At 45.7% G+C, this 23,572-nt stretch overlaps 1 protein-coding gene across 2 annotated transcripts in view; it reads right to left on the minus strand.

Moving 5' to 3' along the window:
* Positions 1–39: 39 nt before the first annotated feature.
* Positions 40–23,572, minus strand: part of rasa3 (RAS p21 protein activator 3) — a 40,555-nt gene continuing 17,022 nt past the window's right edge. The window contains exons 3-23 of one of the 2 annotated variants that reach the window (XM_010886815.3): positions 22,684–22,787; positions 19,649–19,743; positions 18,333–18,409; positions 15,248–15,328; positions 14,790–14,862; positions 12,743–12,816; positions 12,473–12,577; positions 11,570–11,729; positions 11,259–11,407; positions 9,660–9,774; positions 8,876–8,950; positions 7,646–7,769; positions 6,977–7,083; positions 6,534–6,689; positions 5,793–5,866; positions 4,358–4,464; positions 3,896–3,978; positions 3,204–3,412; positions 2,262–2,365; positions 1,987–2,170; positions 40–1,663 (exon numbers count right to left, since the gene is read on the minus strand). In XM_010886815.3, coding sequence (XP_010885117.2) covers positions 1,588–1,663; positions 1,987–2,170; positions 2,262–2,365; positions 3,204–3,412; positions 3,896–3,978; positions 4,358–4,464; positions 5,793–5,866; positions 6,534–6,689; positions 6,977–7,083; positions 7,646–7,769; positions 8,876–8,950; positions 9,660–9,774; positions 11,259–11,407; positions 11,570–11,729; positions 12,473–12,577; positions 12,743–12,816; positions 14,790–14,862; positions 15,248–15,328; positions 18,333–18,409; positions 19,649–19,743; positions 22,684–22,787 — 2,332 coding nt within the window. In that variant the 3' untranslated portion in view covers positions 40–1,587. Of the gene's footprint in view, positions 1,664–1,986; positions 2,171–2,261; positions 2,366–3,203; positions 3,413–3,895; positions 3,979–4,345; positions 4,465–5,792; positions 5,867–6,533; positions 6,690–6,976; positions 7,084–7,645; positions 7,770–8,875; positions 8,951–9,659; positions 9,775–11,258; positions 11,408–11,569; positions 11,730–12,472; positions 12,578–12,742; positions 12,817–14,789; positions 14,863–15,247; positions 15,329–18,332; positions 18,410–19,648; positions 19,744–22,683; positions 22,788–23,572 lie in introns of both variants that reach the window. The other variant, XM_010886814.3, reaches the window with a different exon arrangement.

Raw genomic sequence — 23,572 nt, forward strand, 5'->3', positions numbered from 1 at the left:
CCCCACCCAGCTAGCCACACCCAGCTAGCCCCACCCAGCTAGCTACACCCAGCTAGCCCCACCCAGCTAGCCCCACCCAGCTAGCTACACCCAGCTCAGAGGCTATGTTCCAATATCCACACCAGCTAGATTCCTAGAACACATGACATGGTGGGGGAACATTCCATTTTAATATACATTCCATTCAGAAAGTATACCCATTTCCAGTCATGAAGGTTCCTATATGAAAAGCATGGAGGAGAAATGGAATTCACCCCAACCCTGTCGCCCAATCAATAGGCCTTGTCACTAGTGTGGAAGGAGACACTGGAAATAAACTGTTATCCAGTGGTAAAGATGGATGGATATAGCTGGGTGTGTAGACACACTGTCTGGTAGCGTGGCACACCAGGCCAGTGAGAGCCACATTTCCCACAATGCAAAGGGTGAAGCATAACTGTACCTTCAAATACTGTATGCAACTGGACCAAACCATTGATAAAATTCACAGCAGGAGAAGTGATGTAATGTAATGAATGAAATAGTATGAATCATAAACCCCATAAAACCTTGCAACACAACTGCAAAAGCGGTTTGTTGTGTCCTTACACCATTTTTTCATTTCTATGTGCACTTTAAATCAGGTCTGCGTTTCGTGTTGGCTTAAAGCACCTGTGTGTTTTGAGAACTGTGTAAATATCAAACAGACAAGTTCACTTTCATCAATACTGGCTTAATATAAGCAAAGATATTTTCTTTGTAGAGTTAATTGAAGCAAATATATTGACAAAAGTCCCCTTGTTCTGACAAGATTTACACAGTTATGCCTAAACAAAACACATGCCTGAAGTGATTCTGAAATTCCTTATGGAAAGGAGAAATTAAACCAGTACCACCTTTTACTGCTTTCTGGGGATTTTGACACTTGGACCATTTCAGTCTATACAGAATAAATGAGTTTTACACACTGGGACTTGTAGTTTTCACCCAGAGACAGGGAGCAGGCAATGAGGAGCAGGAAAACTTCAAACAGCAGGACCAAGCTCTGAATCAAAGACTACAACTCTTAACAACTGTTGAAACAGAGCCATAAAGTTTGAAATCAAGGGCTGTCTCCTTGCAATCCTCCATCTTCATCTTTCTCTGGGCGACAGGAGTGAAGACGCTAAAACACACGGCTGAAACCGTCTGCATTTGGTCAGAACGACTTGAAATACAAAGGAATAGTTTTTCTTAACATCTATAATAATATATCACTTAAATCATAAAAAAGAGCAGTGAATTACAGTTCTTTAAAAATGTGCTGAGGCGGTAGCTTTCTTGATCCGCCACCATTTTGGGGCAGATTAAAGTGCGGGATCACCCAGATCATGGATCCAGTGAAAAGCATTTTCTTTAAGCACATCATCTTCGAAAACAAGACCAGTTAGAAACCGAGCACGACCCCCTCCTCATCCTTTTCCTCCCAGTCAGGATGACGGCTCAGTGTCCGTGGTGTTACAAGAGTATCCACCATAGAGCTGTGGACCGGGCAATCAGGAAGTGTTGCCAAGTCACATGTTGTAGGGGCGGTGCTCCAGGCTTCATGGCAGTGGTTGGTGGGCGGGGCTAAATGGAGAAGGTGGAGCTCTCAGACTGCTGGCGGATGTAGCACTGGAGGCTCTTGTCTCCGATAGGATGTTCCCTGTAGAACACGAAGAACAGGGGTGTGGTCAGGAATGTTGTTCAACATTACTAAACGTTAAATTGGCACATTTGGATTTTATCTGCGTAAAACATTTTAAGTGTTGATTCAATACTCACTCTGTAGGAGTAATATTAACACCCATTAACCCCAGTGTTGGTGTCAAAAATGTGAATTACTGTTCCATACTTTGGAAAGTAAAACAGCCCTCTCAAAATCATGCCTGTTAATATAATATCTCCAGCGTTATCTACTGTCCTCTCAACCATTCGAGATGGCTTGTGTGCATGTGTGTGTGCGCGTACGCGTGTGTGTGTGCTTACTGGCTCCCAATCTTGGTCTTCTTGAACTTGTCTCGTTTGTACTTGGTGTGTTGCTGCTCCAGTGTCTGGACAGAGGAGACGATGAGCTTCAGGGTCTTGTAGGTCTCCTGGGGGTCATCGATGACGAAGCTGGAGTACTCCTCCTCTTCCGGCCCGTCATACACAGACCTACTGCCACACGCCTCTGGACGGAGGAAGAGACCACAGGGTCAGACCGTGACACACACACACACACACACACACATGGCAAAGAGAGGATAGTGTGTATGTCTGACCTTGCATGTTGACCAGTTTGTTCATGTAGGTGCTGAACAGGGAGTAGATCCTCTCTGTTTCTCGGTCTCCGTCCACATCCAGCTGAATGTTGGCTGGCAGGCCCCTTTAACACAGACACATTAAACCCCATTACCATGTTTACCGTCGCCACAACGCCTGAACAGAAGCCCTCTGGAAAGCCAATTAAAACCCCCAACTACATACAAAGAGGAGAGGGGGAGGAGATAGAGGGAGAGACAGGGATATAGAGGGGGAGGAAGAGGGAGAGACAGGGATATAGAGGGGGAGGAGGAGGGAGAGACAGGGATATAGAGGGGGAGGAAGAGGGAGAGACAGGGATATAGAGGGGGAGGAGGAGGGAGAGACAGGGATATAGAGGGGGAGGAAGAGACAGGGATATAGAGGGGGAGGAAGAGGGAGAGACAGGGATATAGAGGGGGAGGAAGAGGGAGAGACAGGGATATAGAGGGGGAGGAAGAGGGAGAGACAGGGATATAGAGGGGGAGGAGGAGGGAGAGACAGGGATATAGAGGGGGAGGAGGAGGGAGAGACAGGGATATAGAGGGGGAGGAGGAGGGAGAGACAGGGATATAGAGGGGGAGGAGGAGGGAGAGACAGGGATATAGAGGGGGAGGAGGAGGGAGAGACAGGGATATAGAGGGGGAGGAAGAGGGAGGGACAGGGATATAGAGGGGGAGGAAGAGGGAGGGACAGGGATATAGAGGGGGAGGAGGAGGGAGAGACAGGGATATAGAGGGGGAGGAGGAGGGAGAGACAGGGATATAGAGGGGGAGGAGGAGGGAGAGACAGGGATATAGAGGGGGAGGAAGAGACAGGGATATAGAGGGGGAGGAAGAGACAGGGATATAGAGGGGGAGGAGGAGGGAGAGACAGGGATATAGAGGGGGAGGAAGAGGGAGAGACAGCGATCTTCTCCTCACCCTGTACAGGGAGTGCAGCCGGGCGCCGTGTCGGCAGATGTCTTACAGCACAGCCAGTGGCCGTTGAGGTACGCTGAGGGGTGGTAGGTGCTCAGCCTCTTCCTGTTGCACTGGCTGACCTTGGTCAGGATGTCGATCCAGTCCCGGGCCTCCACACAGTTGTTGGCCTGGATGTACAGCGCTCTCTCCGGCTGGATAACCTGGAACATCTGGTGGGAGGGACAAGGTGGACAACAGAGACAGTAATTCAGCATTAGAAATGTCTTTGTTCTTTTTGAAAATGTGTGTAATGTTTCAGGCTTTCACTTTTGTTATATATTTTATATTGGTTATGTATTTCATGCCTCGGCAATGTAAACAAATGCTTCCCATGGCAAAAAAATAATAATATATACATGTATTTAATTTTTATAATTCAGAACTGAATTAAGTGTTCTATTGTAGTTCACCCGTTGTATTGAAGAGACATTCAGAATGGGAATTTGGTTTTACTTTCATTTGACTGTAACTGAAACTGTATTGACCCCAACACGTGTTGGTTTCTGGAGGGTAACGTGTGGTCTAGTACTCTCTGAAGGTAGGCCCAGGTAGGATAACAGTGAATGATCTAATCATATTTATGGCAAATGCTGAATGGTTATAGTGGTTCGGTGTGCTGTTCTGTATTGTTCCTGTAGTTCTGGTATTCCTACATTCTTCATTTTGAAGGATTCCTCCTCAAGTCTCTCCACAGCCAAGATGTTCTCTATGGGGATACTGCAGAGAGCGCCTTCCCCTGGGGAAAACAATGTATTGCATCAGACACCAGACAAGGAACATGTTTTGATTAGGCTGGTTTGTTCCACGGCATGCCTTCATTTCCTTGGACGAGTAATCACAAACACATTTATGGTTTTTCTTGCAGACGCAATGTGCATACTATAAAAGGATTTCTCACACACACATATACACACAAACACAGATACACACAAATAGTGTGCATAAACAAAAGCCACAAACCTTAATTACACAAACACATCACCACCACAGTAGCTGTATAACACCTACATACAACCTCCATACAACTGCTGACAGAGAACTGGACCAGACAAACAGACAGACAGACCAGCTCTGACAATGTTGAAAAAAGATTCCCTACAAACCTTTGGCGTTACCTTTGGTTCTGTGGTAGGTAAACTCGTGGTTTGTCAGACGGAACCACCTTTTCTTGAAGTTCTTCATCCCAAAACGGTTCCTCCCCTGGGCTCGTTTGATCATGAATCTGGAGAAAAACAAGGAAGGATGGAGTTGAAGGATGATGACAGAGAGAGAGAGGAAGAGAAATGAAGGAGGGAGAGAGAGGGGACTAAAAAAGAGACAGGGAGAGAGAGTTAAAGGAGTGAGAGACAGAGTCTAAAGAGGGGGAGAGACAGTTGAAGGATGTAGAGAAGGAGAAGTGTTGAAAGAGCAGACAGAGGTTAGGGAGTTGAAGATGAGAAAGAAAAGATGGACTCTACTGAGGCCTTCAGAGGACGATCAATGTGTTCTAGATCTTTAACGCTGCTACACCACAACCATGAAATGCTACAAGGTAAAAGGGATCTGTTTTGTTGGTTCTGAGCAGGGCCGGATCCAGACATAAGCGATATAAGTGGTCACTTAGGGCCCCCGACCACTAGGGGGGCTCCAACTGCTAGTGAGCCCCGACCGCTAGGGAAGAGGGGCCCCCAAAAGGCTGGAGCTGGCACTGGTTGTGAGTGTTGACACAGCAAAGGTGACCATATTAGGACTCAGGCACTCTTCCCTGTAGGGTGTCCGTCATTACAGGGGCGGAACAACCAATGACGCTGAAGCAGTCAGGTCACACACAGGACAGGTCACCAGGACACTAACTAAGCTAGGGCTTGGCTTCGACGTTACAGAGGACTTCAGGGAAGGTTCAGACAGCGAGTCTCAAAAGCATCGGGGAGGTTTCAGGGTCACAAGGTCATAAGTCACGACACCTTGGCACAGTGCTTACCTGAAGGACTCCTTCCCATCAACCCTCTTAAATGTGAGTTTAACCGTCCTGATGACATCCAACAGAGACACAACACAGGGGAATGAGTCTGGAGAGAACTAGTCTGATTAGACAGATTACTACTGATTTACAGGTCCAAGTCAGAGGTTCTGGACCAGAGTTAGTCCGAGTCTTTCGACTGCCACGTTTCTACTAGTATACCCTTCCATCAGAGAACTTCAGCCATCACCAAAAGTCCTGTCCATTCTGCTTCTTAACAGTTAGTCTTCCCGTCCATGAGTTAGTCTTCCCATCCATGAGTTAGTCTTCCCGTCCATGAGTTAGTCTTCCCGTCCATGAGTTAGTCTTCCCGTCCATGAGTTAGTCTTCCCGTCCATGAGTTAGTCTTCTCGTCCATGAGTTAGTCTTCCCGTCCATGAGTTAGTCTTCTCGTCCATGAGTTAGTCTTCTCGTCCATGAGTTAGTCTTCCCGTCCATGAGTTAGTCTTCCCGTCCATGAGTTAGTCTTCTCGTCCATGAGATAGTCTTCCCATCCATGAGTTAGTCTTCTCGTCCATGAGCAAACCTGTTAGCTAGTAATGTTATCTTACCCCTCTTTCAGCATGATGGGCGTCTCAATGCTCTTCTGGTCCCAACGCCCTGATGTCGAGATCAAGTCCAGGAACTAAAGAGAAACAGTCAGCAGGCATAAATCACACCCTATTTCCTAGGCAGTGTGCTACTTCAGACGGCCGCTGTGTTTTCAAATGGGGCCAGAACACAGCGGTAATTATTTTAAGGCATTTTACACTTTTGGATATGAATTACATTTGCTAGGTTCAAGTGACTGTCATCTAAAATCAACTGCAGTCATACTTAGTCAACTTTCATGTCAACCAGCAAAAAAATAGGGGCATTCACAGAAAATTCAACTTAAACAGACAGGTTTTAAGTTATTACAAACGTTTCTAACAGTAATCACAGACAGCTCAGCTTATTAAGAGAACTGAAGTGAATGAAAAAAACGAATTCACTTGTTGCCTCAACTCAGCTGCAATCCATATTTTGTTGACCTGATGAGAATCAATTTGGGTAAAATGATGTCTTTAGACAGATGAGAAACATCTTCAGGGTTAATTACACAGGGGGGCTCTTGGGTGCCCCCCTGCCCAGCATGTTTTAGGTCTCTCCCTACCCAAACATACCCGATGTAGCTCATGAAGGACTTGATAATCAGGTGTGACAGAGCAGGGAGAGATCTAAAACATGCAGGGCAGGAGGTCGCCCAGGAGCAGGGTTGAGAAACACCGATCTACAGGGTTCAATGAGGTCTTCAGACAGACACAACTCACATTCTTCACAGCGTCTGCATACTTCTGCTCGTTGAAGTAGTCGTAGAACGCAGCCATGTAGGTCTCCTTGAAGTTGGCTGACTTGGACTTGGCCAGGCTCCCCAAGGTCTGGATGGTCTTGGAGATGAGTGTCAGCGTTCGGGATGTGGCTGGGTCCTGGGGCAGGAGTGGAAATAAAGGTCAATGCTTCGCAGAAGGCTCCAGAAGGCATCTTTCCGTCCATTTTTCAGGCCCTGTCCTCCCCAGCGTAGCCCCACCAGCCGCCACTGACCAACTCAACGGTACTGGACAGGCTTTGGACCTGCGGTGCAGCACAGAACACCGTGGACAGGGCCGTACTCATTTAAGCCTTGAAAGCAGTTATGTGTGAATATTAGCTGTAGGTTAGGTCTGTGCTTTGCCGGGTCGGCCCAGTGAGTTCTGCACCAGAACTGTGTTCCCACCGGGTGATGAGGACGCAGCTGGAACAGGTTGGGGGACAAGATGGCCGGGGCGAAGAAACGCAGGAAGATGAAACTGCTGACGGCTGTGTACTTCACGTCGTGGTCAACTGGGGAAAAAAATTTAAACATCACGTTAGACAGCGGCCAGTGGCTGGAAAATATAGAGTGGCCAGCAGGTGGCAGTGTAGTCTATGAGACACTACTAGTTACCCTCCGGAGAACAAAGAAACAATTGCCACAATTTCACAGAGGAAGTAAACAGGAAATAGTGTTTAATAGCACCATAGAGACTACAGAAACAAGGGAGAGAGATACAGAGATAGAAACAGAGAAAGTGAAAGGGCAGAGACAGAGAGTAAGATACTAACCCCTTTGATTATCTATTATTTTAATTGTATCTGTTATATTTTCCACTTGGTTTGGTAATGTAAACAAATGTTTCCATGTCTGGGGTGAGTAATAAGACTAAAGAGAGAAAGACTACAGGGGGTAATATGACTAAAGAGAGACACTATAGAGATTAAAGAGAGAGAGAGACTACAGAGAAACTATAGAGACTAGAGGGTGACTGAAGGGAATATAGAGAGACTATAAAACTAATCTCTTTTTGTAGCAAGGTCACAAGGTCACCAAGACCCTAAAGCAGGAAGCAGACCATTAGGTTGTTACCTTGGAAACGTGTTGCGGCAGATTCCCTGAGAGAGAAGAAGATGTCACACATGACCGTTGGACAACTAACGCCTGACGTTGTAATCCCCTTGAAGATCTGGTCTACGTACTGACGTAGGTTCTCCTGAGCAACGGAACCACACAGAACCGCAGGGTTAGAACCAGACCACTGCCCGTCATCACCTCAACGTACTGGGTCCGCTGGCACAACCGTGACCCTTGAACTCTTGCCTCAGGTGAAGCCTGCAACTAATAACGTCCAGCGGACCGACAACCTGCCCCCTCAAACCCGTCCTGACTCTGGGGCCCGGCATCCCCACCCAGGCACTGCATTCTGTCACCTGGGTTGTCCCACATCACAGAAGGGCAGCTCTTACTCAGCCCAGTGAAAGTCCTTTTCTGTCCTGGCATCTCAGATGTGGAACCGGGTCCCCTTAAAGATTGGACCGCAGAGTCCCTGAAAAAATCCAAAGCTTATTTGAAGAATATAAAAATAAAAAAAAGTCCCTCTTCTTGTGCTGAACACCTTACAACTGCGATTTGTTGTTCTGATACAATATGACTGTGAAACGTTGTGTTGTTGCCTGTCTCTCGTTAGATGGACACATTCTGGATGAGAGTTGTAAACCCAGTAACCATGTTCAAAACCCATACAGAACACACACACTAATCTAAACCCAGTAACCATGTTCAAAACCCATACAGAACACACACACTAATCTAAACCCAGTAACCAGGTTCAAAACCCATACAGAACACACACACTAATCTAAACCCAGTAACCATGTTCAAAACCCATACAGAACACACACACTAATCTAAACCCAGTAACCATGTTCAAAACCCATACAGAACACACACACTAATCTACACCCAGTAACCATGTTCAAAACCCATACAGAACACACACACTAATCTAAACCCAGTAACCATGTTCAAAACCCATACAGAACACACACACTAATCTAAACCCAGTAACCAGGTTCAAAACCCATACAGAACACACACACTAATCTAAACCCAGTAACCATGTTCAAAACCCATACAGAACACACACACTAATCTAAACCCAGTAACCATGTTCAAAACCCATACAGAACACACACACTAATCTACACCCAGTAACCATGTTCAAAACCCATACAGAACACACACACTAATCTAAACCCAGTAACCATGTTCAAAACCCATACAGAACACACACACTAATCTAAAAACATACACACTCACCCTGTTGGTCTCCAGATTTTCAGACTCCTTGAGCTTGACGGGGTCAATCTCACAAGGCTTGTGGTCCGTACAGATCTAGAGACCAAAACCATCAGTGTTACTGACAGTCTCCATATCCAAGGGAAAGAGAGGAGAGATGGAGGAGAGAAGCAGGAGAGATGGAGGAGAGATGGAGGAGAGAAGCAGGAGAGATGGAGGAGAGAAGGAGGAGAAATGGAGGAGAGATGGAGGAGAGATGGAGGAGAGAAGGAGGAGAGAAGGAGGAGAGAAGGAGGAGAGATGGAGGAGAGATGGAGGAGAGAAGCAGGAGAGATGGAGGAGAGATGGAGGAGAGATGGAGGAGAGAAGCAGGAGAGATGGAGAAGAGATGGAGGAGAGAAGCAGGAGAGAAGGTAGAAGAAAGAATAAAATGCACAAAATGCATCTTCAAAAGTAGTTAAGAAAACATGAAATTATAAAATGAATGTTTGAATCAATTGCCAATGAGGTGATCAAGTTGTGCTTGTTACAAAACAGAAAAATCTGAAAACAAACATGTTAGTCGAATTCAGTCACAACTTGATTCACAACTTTTGACTAAAAACAATAATATTAGTCATGTTCAGACTTGTCTCTGTGTCTGAATTAGTCTACGTTGCTTGTTTTCAGACACATTTCATCAGCCCAAAGGCAGATTTCTTTTATGAATTGAAGTATTTATTTCTCTAATTTAAATTGTAAAATAGGGGGAGATATGGAATGGAAGGGAGGGAGGACAGGAGATGAAATGGTGTCCGTTCTGTACCTCGTCTATGATGGGCTTGAGGGTGACCTGCAGGTAATGGTTTCCAGCCAGCTTCATGGTTTCATCAATACATTTAGACGTTAAGGAGTTCCCCCTGAAAATAGTGTTGGGGTCCCTACAGAGGAGACCACACATCAACAAACTTGGTTCTTTAACTAGACTCAACAAATTTCTCTCCTGAGGCCTCTGGTATCAGTCGTGCGTACGCACAAATATGTGTGTCAACCATTAGAACTCCAGTTTTGACACAAAAGTGGGCATTTATCAATGCTGAGCGGGAACGTGTGCACAGCCTAGCGGTTGAACTGGAGAAACACCATGCTATTTCAGGAAAGCTGGTGGAGGAATGTCAACTGAAACACATGGGGAAAATCTAATGAGTAGAAATATGAATAGCCTACAGGAATGCGCTAACTGTTTCCTGCTACATCGTAGGCCTATAAGCTACAGCAAGCATCAAAACCCTACAGCCTGTAGCTGATCCAAAAACTATTAGGACTAACAGGTTGCAAAACGAAGCCCTTTCAATGGGCATATCCGTGCAGCGTGAAAACAGGACAAACAATAGCCACATGTGCGTAAAGCAACACATTCGACATTGCATATTCTCCCATTCACTACAATATGCCAGTTTAATTAAAGATGCTCACATTTACAACCTAGAGGTTCTTTGTGTTTCTGAATGAGCTATAGCGTTATAAAATGTTGGCCTACAATTTGTAATATGACAAAATTGACAATAAATTTCAGAAATGACATTTATTTAAAATTCTCCCAGAATGATGCCAGCGATTTGCTAGTCAATGGGAGAAATATCTGTCACACTCTGCCCACCTCCTGTAGTTTGGACACTGGTTAGGAGTGCAGCAAATTGCTTCCTCTCGTCCACCTTGACTGATCTCTGATCACTTTTTATTTTATTAACAACAGCCAGAATATTTATGACTGCTTGTCGGCCTACTTGATATGTTTCGAAAAAGGACATGTTTTTATATCAGATAATATTCAGATAATATTATTTGAAGTACACATTATGGAAAATGCATTTTCTTCTAAGTTTCTTCTGACCAGTCTCCACCTTGCTTTGTGTATCGACTGAAATTACATAGTCAATAGGGCTAATTTGGATACCTTATATGGGTAATTGTAGGCGTTCATTGGGTGGAGACTGCAAGCTATAGTATAGTATGCGTCTGATTTATCAATGGAAGCATGCGTATGTGTTGCGTACAACAGAGCACGCAAATCATAGGATTTCCAAATATGCCAGAATTAAGTTGGAAACGTATGCAAGATGGATACCTGAGGCCCCTGGATCCAAACCTTCTGGACCCACCTAAACCAAGCCTAACTCTACACTTTGTTAGTGCTTTCTTCCTGAGTGTGTGTTAGTGTGTTTTTACTGAGTGTGTGTGTTCTTACTGTGTGTGTGTTCTTACTGTGTTTGTGTGTGTTTTTACTGTGTGTGTTCTTACTGTGTTTGTGTGTGTTTTTACTGTGTGTGTTCTTACTGTGTTTGTGTGTGTTTTTACTGAGTGTGTGTGTGTTCTTACTGTGTGTGTGTGTGTGTGTTTTTACTGAGTGTGTGTGTGTTCTTACTGTGTGCGGTTGACCTCTGCATGGGCGATGGCACTGAGAAAAGGCACTATGTTTCCATAGTGAAGGAACAGACGGACCAATGGGATGGCTGCTTCCTGCTTCTCCCGACACGCCTCTCCTAAGATGTGTGCAGCTGATGCCGAGACAGGCTGACAGGAGAGAAACATGCTGTGTAACAAACACTAATGATATAGAAACATGTACACACACACACACACACACACAGAGGTACACCTAGTGGTCAAGAGTGTTGAACCAATACACAAAGGTTTGCTGGTTCCTGAAGACAAGAATGTAAAGTAATGGCTGACCTCTACATTAGTGGAGTGCAGCAGGAGGTCTCTGAGGGGGCTGTAATGTTCAGATGGGAACACATGGTCCTCGGTGTAAACTATGTTGAGGCGCAGAGAGCCCAGCTCATCCACCTTCACTGGTTTCCCCCCCACATTGTCCCTGGGCTGGAGGTAGTACCTGCACATAATAGGGGCGGGGTTAGTGAGGGTGATGGGTGGGGTTGTGGGAGGGGTAAGAGCCAGTCAGTCCTTTATTGTGTCTGTTTCTTTTGGCAGAAGAACAGAAAGGTGCACGTTGACACACATTCTGAGTGTCCCAGAGTGTTCAGAGTGTCCCAGAGTGTCTCAGAGTGTCTCAGTGTCTCAGAGTGTCCCAGAGTGTCTCAGAGTGTTCAGAGTGTCCCAGAGTGTATCAGAGTGTCTCAGTGTCTCAGAGTGTCCCAGAGTGTCTCAGAGTGTCCCAGAGTGTCTCAGAGTGTCTCAGAGTGTCTCAGAGTGTCCCAGAGTGCTCAGAGTGTCTCAGAGTGTTTCACAGTGCATGAGACGGCGATCCAGAAGTTGACAGAGTGGATGGATCTGCTTTATACCTCTCCCAGTGTCTGGTGTAAAGCAAACTGAACCATGTTTTCTAAATCTTGAACCTGTGCTAATCTAAATCCTGATCCTGTGCTAATCTAAATCCTGATCCTGTGCTAATCTAAATCCTGGTTCTTTTTCAACTAAAAAACAAAGTGAATCAAACCTATGCAATGATGCGGAAGGTACAGAGCCTCTGTTTGTGTAGTAAAGAATTTTATCTCAAACTGAAGGATCTGTACTTTCTAACAAAAAGAAATGCGAAAAATTCCAAGCAGTGTTTACACGTATGCGATCAGTAAGGTGAAGAGACAGAGACTGAGAGAGAGTTCTGTAGTTTCTAACCATGCGTCGTGAACTCCGTCCTGGCCCAGGGCCCTCAGAGGAACTTTGACCCCTCCCAGGAACTCATCCCCAAACTTGAGGTTACTGGCATTCCACAGGTCCACCCTGAAAGGAGTGAACACACAAACACACACAACGGCTCTTAGCCTGGACTAAAATCCGAGGTCATTTCGGTTTCTGGTAGCGTTTCTATTGTCTGAGATCCACAATATGTTTATGCTGATCTTCTATTGGGGGAACAGGAGCCCAAACAGGCGAACAGCTGCTCACCTCAGGGCCAGTTTGTCAACGTCCTCTTCCTCCATGTCAAACTGCCTCTTGGTGTGGCTGAGAGGACGGGTCACCTGAAGAACACAGACACTTAAACACTGGAACTGGGTGGATAAACAACCACCAGGAATCACAGATACATTTCTGTGCTATGGAGGCTTGATATGAAATACATCAGCGATTACGGTCGATGGTGAGTGGCAAATGAAATCCAACACTACTGTTGTTTGCTCCTTGGGGTTTAAGGCCGGGTGTCTCTGTAAAAGCACTTTGTGACAACTGCTGTTGTAAAAAGGGCTTTATAAATACATTAGATTGATTATAAATACATTTGATTGACATGCAATGTCAACAGAAACAGCCACGGTATGTTAAACGGTTTAAACGGTATGATATCAAATAACCTTTTACTGATTTAATTGTTTTGGCAACTGGTTTATAACAGCAATGAGGCTTATCAGGGATTTGTGGTTTATTACTTAATAATGCTTTGTGTCTCAGAACAACCATTTACCCACAACCCTGTGTCAGGCAGACAGGCGAACAGACAGAGGTTACACAGACACACTGACACTGATAGAAGTTACACAGACACACTGACACTGACAGAGGTTACACAGACACACTGACAGAGGTTACACAGACACACTGACACTGATAGAGGTTACACAGACACACTGACACTGATAGAAGTTACACAGACACACTGACACTGACAGAGGTTACACAGACACACTGACAGAGGTTACACAGACACACTGACACTGATAGAGGTTACACAGACACACTGACACTGATAGAGGTTACACAGACACACTGACACTGATAGAAGTTACACAGACACACTGACAGCGGTTACACAGACACACTGACAGCGGTTACACAGACACACTGACAGCGGTTACACAGACACACTGACACTGATAGAAGTTACACAGACACACTGACACTGACAGAGGTTACACAGACACACTGACAGAGGTTACACAGACACACTGACACTGATAGAGGTTACACAGACACACTGACACTGATAGAAGTTACACAGACACACTGACAGCGGTTACACAGACACTGACAGCGGTTACACAGACACACTGACAGCGGTTACACAGACACACTGACAGCGGTTACACAGACACACTGACAGCGGTTACACAGACACACTGACAGTGGTTACACAGACACACTGACAGAGGTTACACAGACACACTGACAGCGGTTACACAGACACACTGACAGAGGTTACTCAGACACACTGACAGATGTTGCACAGACACACTGACAGAGGTTACACAGACACACTGACAGCGGTTACACAGACACACTGACAGAGGTTACACAGACACACTGACAGAGGTTGCCATGCCAGAATTCACGGAGAGTTTGGGAGGGGGAGAAACTGTCAGATAGAAATCAATGGATCAGACTGTTTGTCAGACTCAATTACGCTGTTTCTTCTCCTCGTGTCACTCTACAGAACGCAGGGAGTGGGGGCCATTGGAGAGCAGTTCTCAGACCTGTCAAATAACTACACATCCCCATGGTCCACTGCTACAGCTCCCAAAGAGACTGTGTACCTGTAGGACCCCTGGGGAGTTCAAATGATGATGCACTTCAGAGGCCCCCAGAGGGCTGTTAAACAACGGACTACCTAACGATTCAGCCCCACCACAAACTGAAACGAGAAACAAAAGGGTGTGGACACAAACTCCCTCAAGCGAAACCACAACCGTCTTAACCTGAGGTAACACAGACACAACCACAGTGAAGATGATAAGCCCTGCTGTAATCTAACAGTCCCCTCCTACAGTCAGGCTGTTTACAAGTTGCCCCAAAAACAAGGCACTTTCCCGGAGTTCTGTGGCATAATAACGTCTGACCCTAACCCTCAAATAGATTAGTTAGGCTCCATGATCATTCCAGGAGGAATAACTAGAAGCCCTGAGCAACAGAATGATTCAGAGGTCCCCCGGTTTCCTAACACTGTGGTGCCCCAGTCAGGGAGCAGAGGGCTGTTGGAGATGTGATGACAGCCTCCACTCACCTCAAAGTAGAATGTCTCCTCAAACTGGGGGTTGTTGGTTTTTCTTTTCACCTTTGTCTTCTTAGCATCGGACCTGTAGAGAGAGCGACAGAGATACAGACAGAGGGACAGAGATACAGACAGAGGGACAGAGATACAGACAGAGGGACAGAGATACAGACAGAGGGACAGAGATACAGACAGAGGGACGGAGAGAGAAAGACGGCACAAAACAGACAGAGGGAGACAGAGAAAAAAAGCAGAGCGATAGAGGTGTAGAAGGACAGGAGAGCAGGAGGTGGGGGAGGTGAAGTAGGAGAGAGAGTAAAAGGCCAGACAGAAGGCAAAACAGCGGGAGGAGTAGTAGATGAAGGCAGGGAGAAAGAAAGGAGACCTGGTTAAATGACCACCTATCACACAGATGACTGACAGGCGAGACCACGGCTGCGATCAGTGTCTCTGTGATCGTTGCCTCTGACCTGGACGGTCCCAGCAGGGTGACGGCAGCATACGGATCACACTGTCCGTTTACGATGGGCAGACCCTGGCACTCCAGCACGCTGCAGAGACAGACACAGAGTGCACTGAGCTTTAACCCATCACAAAGTATTATTTCAAAAGGTACAACCGTAGCTTCGAGTCACAAAACAAACTGGCACGCAGGCACAAGGGAGTGGTAGTTTCATAAGGCTCAATGAGTGTAGGTGGAAGCTCTACTACAGACACGTATCCACAGACTGCCTCATCTACTTTGCAGAACTAAACTAGTAAAGTTACTTGGTCAGTAATCTCTGTTGTAGGACCACCTGCTGCTAGCCTCTAAATAACTGACAGCAGCAGTGACAACATGACAGTGGTTTCAGTTGGTTGCTGTCTGGCTGCTAATAGGAGCAGAGAAAAGATGACTGGCTTACAGAAGAAAAAAAAGTGATCAAACAAAGCAAAGTTTATACAAATATGATTTGAATACATTTTGGTTATGTAAGAAGCACAGAAATAATCAGCACAACCAGGCCCAGAAGTCAATGGAATTTCAACCAGCCTCAAAAAGCACTTATTCCTCAACACTAGCAACAGGAGAGCACACTCGCAGTGCAGAGAACCAGACAAAGACACTAAACTGATATGCAGAAACATTATCTTTGACTCAATCAGGACTGTCTCTATTCACCTCCAAACATTATCTTTGACTCATGATGTCTCTCTATTCAACTAGACAAACTGCACTGCAATCACCTGCTTAAACCTTTTCCAGCACAGCATCAACATGGCAACGAGCAGAAGACCCATCACCCACTCTACATCCTAACCCTGGATCACCCACTCTACATCCTAACCCTGGATCACCCACTCTACATCCTAACCCTGGATCACCCACTCTACATCCTAACCCTGGATCACCCACTCTACATCCTAACCCTGGATCACCCACTCTACATCCTAACCCTGGATCACCCACTCTACATCCTAACCCTGGATCACCCACTCTACATCCTAACCCTGGATCACCCACTCTACATCCTAACCCTGGATCACCCACTCTACATCCTAACCCTGGATCACATCAGTGTAAGGAGATAAAACAGACGACACAACACACACACACACACCAAGACACACACACACGGAGACACATACAGAGACACACACACACAGACACACACACATCACACAGAGACACACACAGAGACACACACACACACACACACAGACACACACAGAACACACAGAGACACACACAGAGACACACACACACACACAGACACATACACACAGAGACACACACAAAGAGACACACAACACAGAGAGACACACACTTTATCCCTGTTTCCACAGAACAGAATTCACATTCAATATCCTATTTTCTTTAACCCCTAAAGGTAAGTCCCCATGGCTTGGCCCCAACGGTTGATCAATACATTTTCTTTTATTAAATTAGTTTGTGAGTAAAGTGAATAAATAAAATGTAAATTGAATGTTATTTACTGAGTGCAGTGTGTGTCCGTCTTTTGGAATCAGACTCCACACCACCACAGTTAATTTCATTCAGGGTCATATCGACTGCACGCCCAGCTACATCACAGATGAACAGCACGCTACAGTTCCCTCTCTGGACCACTGGAAGCCATTTTATTTCTGGAATCTAAAGGCAGTTGAGGTCTCCTGCGAACACCTTCCCTCGCTTGCTGTTCAAATGTCTCAGTTACTGATGTATTTAGTCCAGCATTCCTTTCTGCTGAAGTCCACCATGTTTGTAGGTTTTAGGATTAAACGGAAGGAATGACATTTCTCACTTTTGGGGACAGTTCATTGTCTGCTGGGTAGGCAACTCTTCTCATGAATATCATAAAATATGCCCCTTAGCGTAATATAAGAACGTGTGCTTGTCATAGAAATGATCCATGAAATCATGTGCTTCAACCCAGTCTTGTTCTGATAAAGACATTTAGTAGATACATGTGCATTTTTATTCATGTTATATTGTAGGTCTAATCTGTTCAAGTCTAGGATAAATTAAACATGTTTTTTGGCCAGTATTCATGATATGCATTTTTTACAAGCTATTTAAATATATACTTAAAGGTAGCACTTCAAAATAAATTGTCTTACTTATTTTATTTTTCATTTACACGCTTCAGCTCAAAATGACCCCACACCCCACCAAACCCCCACCCCTCTGACCTGCGAATACATTCCCTGATACAGGTGAGAATCCAACAGGTGTCTCAGAAGGAAATATATAATAAATACGGCCTGGAACAACCTTGGTCCTCCGCCCAGCAGTCAACTGAACCATGTCGGTGTGAAGCTGAGCTGGTCTGAGGCAGAGGACTGTGTTGTTACCCACGCCTGGCAGTACTGAAATGGAGTCATGGTACACTGGGAGAGACACTTTTCTGGGAAGATTACAAACGCGCGCGCACACACGCACACACACACACACACATATGCAGAGGCACGTCTTGTCCACTAGTCTCAGCATCAAGGCTCACTAACGCCCATCACATCCTGTTAAGGACACACACACACACGCACACACGCCCACACGCACACACACACACACACACAGAAGTCGTTGTGTTTATTTACAGTCCAACGACGAGTGAGTCACCCTGGACACGAAGCCCCCAAGCAACGGCATGCCAATCAAAGCATTGCTAATGACCTCGGAACTGTGGGGCTGTTGCCGTGACAACGGCCATCTCATTGAAAAGAGAACATTGAAAATGTCCATTAAGTGACACCCTCCTTTAGAACGTTCTACAGGAACACCTTGCATCTTCATTAGAACGTTCTACAGGAACACCTTGCATCTTCATTAGAAGGGTTTACAGTAACCCTGCATCTTTTTGGCCGTAAAATATCAGGGATATTTTACTTCAGCTGATGAAACATGGGCCAAACACATTACACGAGATGGTTATTCCTTTGCTCAGTATATCAGTATATATACATTTAAAGGTTTTACAGTGGTTTCATAGTAACAGTAGAAGTCTTAATAAGACAAAGTTAAGGTAAGGGTTTTGGAGTTAGGGTCAGTGCAAAGGTCATGTGTGTCCTTACCGTGAAGCCAGTTTATGGCACACCCCCCCGCTGTCCGTGATGACCTCACTGAGCCGCAGGTCCAGGTGTACCTTTCCCTGAGGATGGGATACACTGTTACCTTGGTTACCACCACACCAGGAGAAAAACCCGCCTGTAGTATACCGTGTGTGTGTGTGTGTGTGTTTAAATTGGGTAGGGCAGGGTTAATGTAGAACATGCTAGGTTAGTTATTATGCAGGTCACATACAAACCAGAACTCGAAATAACATCAGGGCCTCTATCTGGGCCTCTCTCTCACTAGCAGGGCCTCTACCAGGACCCCATCTCTCTACCAGGGACTCTATCAGGGCTCTCTCTCTACCAAGCCCTCTTTCCCTCTATCAGGGTCTCTCTCTACCAGGGCCTCTATCAGGGTCTCTCTCTACCAGGGCCTATCTCTCCACCAGGGCCTCTATCAGGGCCTCTCTCTCTCTACCAGGACCTCTCTCTCTATCAGGGCCTCTTCCTACCAGGACCTCTCTCTCTCTACCAGGGCCTCTCTCTCTCTCTACCAGGGCCTCTCTCTCTACCAGGGCCCCTTTCTCTCTCTACCAGGGCCTCTCTCTCTACCAGGGCCCCTCTCTCTCTCTACCAGGGCCTCTCTCTCTACCAGGGCCCCTCTCTCTCTCTACCAGGACATCTCTCTGTCAAACACACAGAAACACTAAACAATGTGTCCTCTATTTACAGAGAAAGGGACTCTGGGAGAAACAGTCTATCTTCCTACTTCCTTAGATCCCCCCCCCCCTCCCTCCCTCCCCCCTCCCTCACTCCCTCCCTCCCCCCCTCCCTCCATCCCTCGCTCCCTCCCTCCCTCCCTCTCTCCTCTCCCTCCTCTTTCTCTCACATCCTTTTCCTTTCCCAGTATGTCAGTATGAATGCCTCTCTGTCTCAGCGCTTTGCTCAGTGGCCACACACACAGATGTTACTATTCACTGGATTTCTGACCTACTGTGTCCCTGTGTGTGTGTGTGTGTGTCTGTGTGTCTCTGTGTGTGTGTGTGTGTGTCTGTGTGTCTCTGTGTGTGTGTGTGTGTGTGTGTCTGTGAGTCTCTGTGTGTGTGTGTGTGTGTGTTTGTGTGTCTCTGTGGGTGTATGTCACCAATAAGCATTCCACAATGGACACGGTGTCCACTGAATCTCAGCAGAATCCTATATGGATCAGAACCAACCCCACTACAGATACACACACAAAGATCATGCAGACACACATAAAACTGCTGTCTACTGAGGCAGAGAGAGAGTGAGAATAATGTTTGAGGTGTTGAATCTATGATGTGTGTGTTCCCACCTACCTGGACCTCTGAGTCAGCACTGACGTGTTGCAGAGGAAACCAGGTGTCTTTCCCATGGTACTGCTGCAGGTCCTCTTTCTTCACTGCCACTTTACCTGCACACACACAGACACACACGCACACACACAGACACACACGCACACACACAGGCACACATGCGCACACACACACAGACACGCACCTCATGTCAGAGAACAATTAGAGCTGCCGTCAACTTAACCCAACACACACCTAAATAGTTAAGCAATGAACTGGAAGAACAATTGGCCTCCAGTCAGCACTGTGATGTCATCACTGACACATTTGTGACCTTAAAACTCCATTATCTCAGCTCACACCTTCAAGAGAGAACCCCCCCCCCCACATACACACACACAAACAAACACCTACGCCAAGAAGTCTATCAGTCCATCTACAAATAACACTACCTAAAGGGCTTTACTCTTCCCTTTCCTCTTTAAACTCTCGCCCTTCCCTCTCTCATTCTTTTTCGCTTCTTCTCTCTCTCTCTCTACCTCCTCTGTCCATTGCCCTGCCTCCTCTCTTCTCTCTCTCTCTACCTCCTCTGTCCGTTGCCCTGCCTCCTCTCTTCTCTCTCTACCTCCTCTGTCCGTTGCCCTGCCTCCTCTCTTCTCTCTCTCCTTCACCCTCCCTTTTCTCTCACTCAACATGGAGAGCATTTACAGGAGAAGCAGAAACGTGCAGAAACAAGCTGTTTTCTTGTCATCTGCTCAACAGAACTGAAGACATTCAGGTTGTTCCCCGGGCTTCTGGCTGCCTGTCACCATGGGAACCAAAGCAGCACAGCCAATCACAATCTAACAGAATGCTGACACCTGTGTCTCATCAACCACCAGGAGAGAAGAAGAGATACCACAAACATGACACCCTTGGCCCTCAGTTAGATAATCAAGGGTTTGGGCGAGCCCCACACCAACCCACACCAACCCAAAGCAAACCCAGATCAGCCAAACACATGGGCTAATGGGATACGGTGCCATTAATCCACAGGTCCTGCTGCAGTATGGGTTCAAGTCTGGCCGACTGCTATTTCAGATAAAACTCTCCCCTGTATCATTCACTACTTTCCTCTACAAAAACCATAGAAATGCTTCTAAAAATCTTTCAAAATATGTATTTATTTTTTAATAAATTGCTACAGTTAATTTATTTAAAATAAACGAAAATACTAAGGGTATGATCTTGAGCTTGTGTGCTTCTCCCTGAAGCACACAAGCAAACGCTAACCGCTAACCTGCTTCACACTAACTAGACAAACACCAAGCCCAGTAACTTCAAAATCTAGAGATGAGGGCTGAATCAAATAGTTGGGGGTGTAGTTTGCAAAATACTCTATAGGCTCTGTGCACAAGCGTATGGACGAACTTCCGCTTTAGCCAGATGTCGGCATATCATTTTCCGGTTTACTTAAGGCGATCACCCGCATCGCCCAAAATTTCAGTTTTTAATAGATGTCTCCAAGACCTGCCTAAAAGCATTAGTGATGTCCATCAAATTGTTGATGCCTGGTCTCCTGCTCCAACAAGCAAGCGGAACAAGGGATTCAAACTCTACGTATCGAGTTATCTGCACAACTACGAGGGTAAGTAGTTTACAATGGTGTGCCGGCCGGCTATCGGCTAAGCTAGTTAGTGACGTGTTCCTTTTTAGTGTAGTATTAGGCAGGACAATAAAACGCATAAAAATTCACCCTAGCCTCAAAAACGGCAAAAGAACTCTGGCTGAGCTGGAACGCTGGCTGAGCTGGAACGCTAGCGCGTCCCCATAGCAAGTGAATTGAAACAAACCTTCGTTCAGCCTCTTCAACCTGAATGAAGCTTAAATTTCCATAGCCTCAAAAAAGCACCAAAACAGGTCTCCTCTTTTATTTTACTACTGTAACCTCATTTCACAACGAAACTGAAAAATAACAACTGGCAAAGGAAGTAAACATCTGGTCCTATATGGCATTAATTGCGCTTAAACCTGCGTTATGTGGAAGTATATAAAAAATCCCCTTTTCTTACTATTTCTAGTCTAGCGTTTGAAGTCATTGAATGGCGCAAGCCATATTTTATTAAAAAGAGGACATTCTCCTGATTAAAATGATGCCCCACTTGTACCTTGAAACTTAAATGAGTCACGTACATAATATTTCTTTTTTTTCCGTACAACAGCATCACTCATCTTGTTGTGAGTTTAGGTGTTTACTAATGCGGATGAGTATTAGTAAGTAAACCGGAAACTGCAATACCGACTTCTAGACAAAAGCAGAACTTCCTCACTACGCTGGTGCACAGAGTCTATTGGAAAATAACTAAATAAATTGCTGACATCATTCAAACCAATGATGGTTTGAAACTTTAAAGCTGAACGTTATTTTTAAGCTACAAATGTACAGTTATTTTAATAAATCCCTGAATGGCACGGGGGTTAAACACCCCAGTGTCCAGGTTTGGGGGGGTCAGTTATCTAATATGGTTGCCTTGGCTGGTCGCTCATTAGGTTTCTCTGTTGATGGGGATATATGTAAAGGTTGAACTCATGTCTCCTCCCGTTTTAAACTTTAGGAGGGCATGAGGTCCTGGTCCACACCTGGTACCTGGTTTGGGGGGGCCCGTTGCTGTCCCTGTCCTTGTCCATCTGGTCATAATTCCCTAGTCTAAATTTAAATAGACTCTGGACTCAGCCCACATGCATTTATTAATTATTCCAATTGGACTCTTAATATCTCACCCGGCACAGCCAGAAGAGGACTGAGCCCTCTGAGCCTGGGTCCTCTCTAGGTTTCTTCCTAAAATTCTGCCTTCTTAGGGAGTTTTTCCTAGCCACTGAAATCCAACACTACTGTTGTTTGCTCCTTGGGGTTTAAGGCCGGGTGTCTCTGTAAAGCACTTTGTGACAACTGCTGTTGTAAAAAGGGCTTCATAAATAAATGTGATTGATTGATGATTGATTGGTGCCAATGTAGACACGACTGCCGAGGTAGCAGTTTTACACCGTCGGTTTGACCAGGGGCATCTGGTGTTACTCACCAATGCTGAAGTCCCTCCGAAAAACGTCTCTGTCAAAGAGATAGAAGGAAAGATGGCGGAAACTACGTGGGATTTCACAATAAAAGTCCTCTCCATAAAAAGGGCTGTAGGGGGAAAGAAAACACATTTCATTACACCAGCTGACAACCGACACATCTGAGCCCATTTACAGTACTTTACAGGACCAAAACCATAATCCTTTGGCTTCACCAAAACAACATTCCCAATTGGATAGATCATTTAGGTTTTTCCACCATATGTTACAATTGTCTGATTCCATATCTAATGTCTAAATTAGTTTTATTTAAAATATGTATAAAAACAGCTTGTGATTTTTTCAGTCTTAATTCAGGCAAGGAACAGGTTTTAATTCCTGTTTAAGGGTGCAGACAGAATTTGTGGGTTATGGAAGCTAACAAGCGAAGAGGCTCCCTGTCCAGATAACCAGCCCTGTACTGACCCACTGACCCCTAAAGACAGGCTGACACATCCATGCTACAGTTACTTTTGTGGATTGTACAATACCCGTAACTTCGGATTTTCACAGAATTCCTGTTTGGAAGATTCCAGATTTCACGCCGTTTCCATTCCGGGAATACGGGCATCCTTCAAATGTATTCCCGGAAAACCTTTAGGAAGGTTGCAGATATGTAGCAACGCCATGGCAACAAGGGACGACATGTGATGTAAACAAGCAGCATTCCAAACTCCGGTTCCTGTTAATGTAAACTCTCCTCCCTGTCCAATCCTATTACACCCGTTCACAGTAGAGAGACTTCAGACATCATCATCTCAGTGAAGTCAGTGGTGTCTCTCTGCCTGAGTAATATCTCCGAGCTGAAGTGACAAGGGGAAGAGAGTTCTCTCAGCTGTACTCGTGGTCCCCTCT

Source organism: Esox lucius, chromosome 22 (assembly GCF_011004845.1).
Source record: "Esox lucius isolate fEsoLuc1 chromosome 22, fEsoLuc1.pri, whole genome shotgun sequence".
Classification (NCBI taxonomy): domain Eukaryota; kingdom Metazoa; phylum Chordata; class Actinopteri; order Esociformes; family Esocidae; genus Esox; species Esox lucius.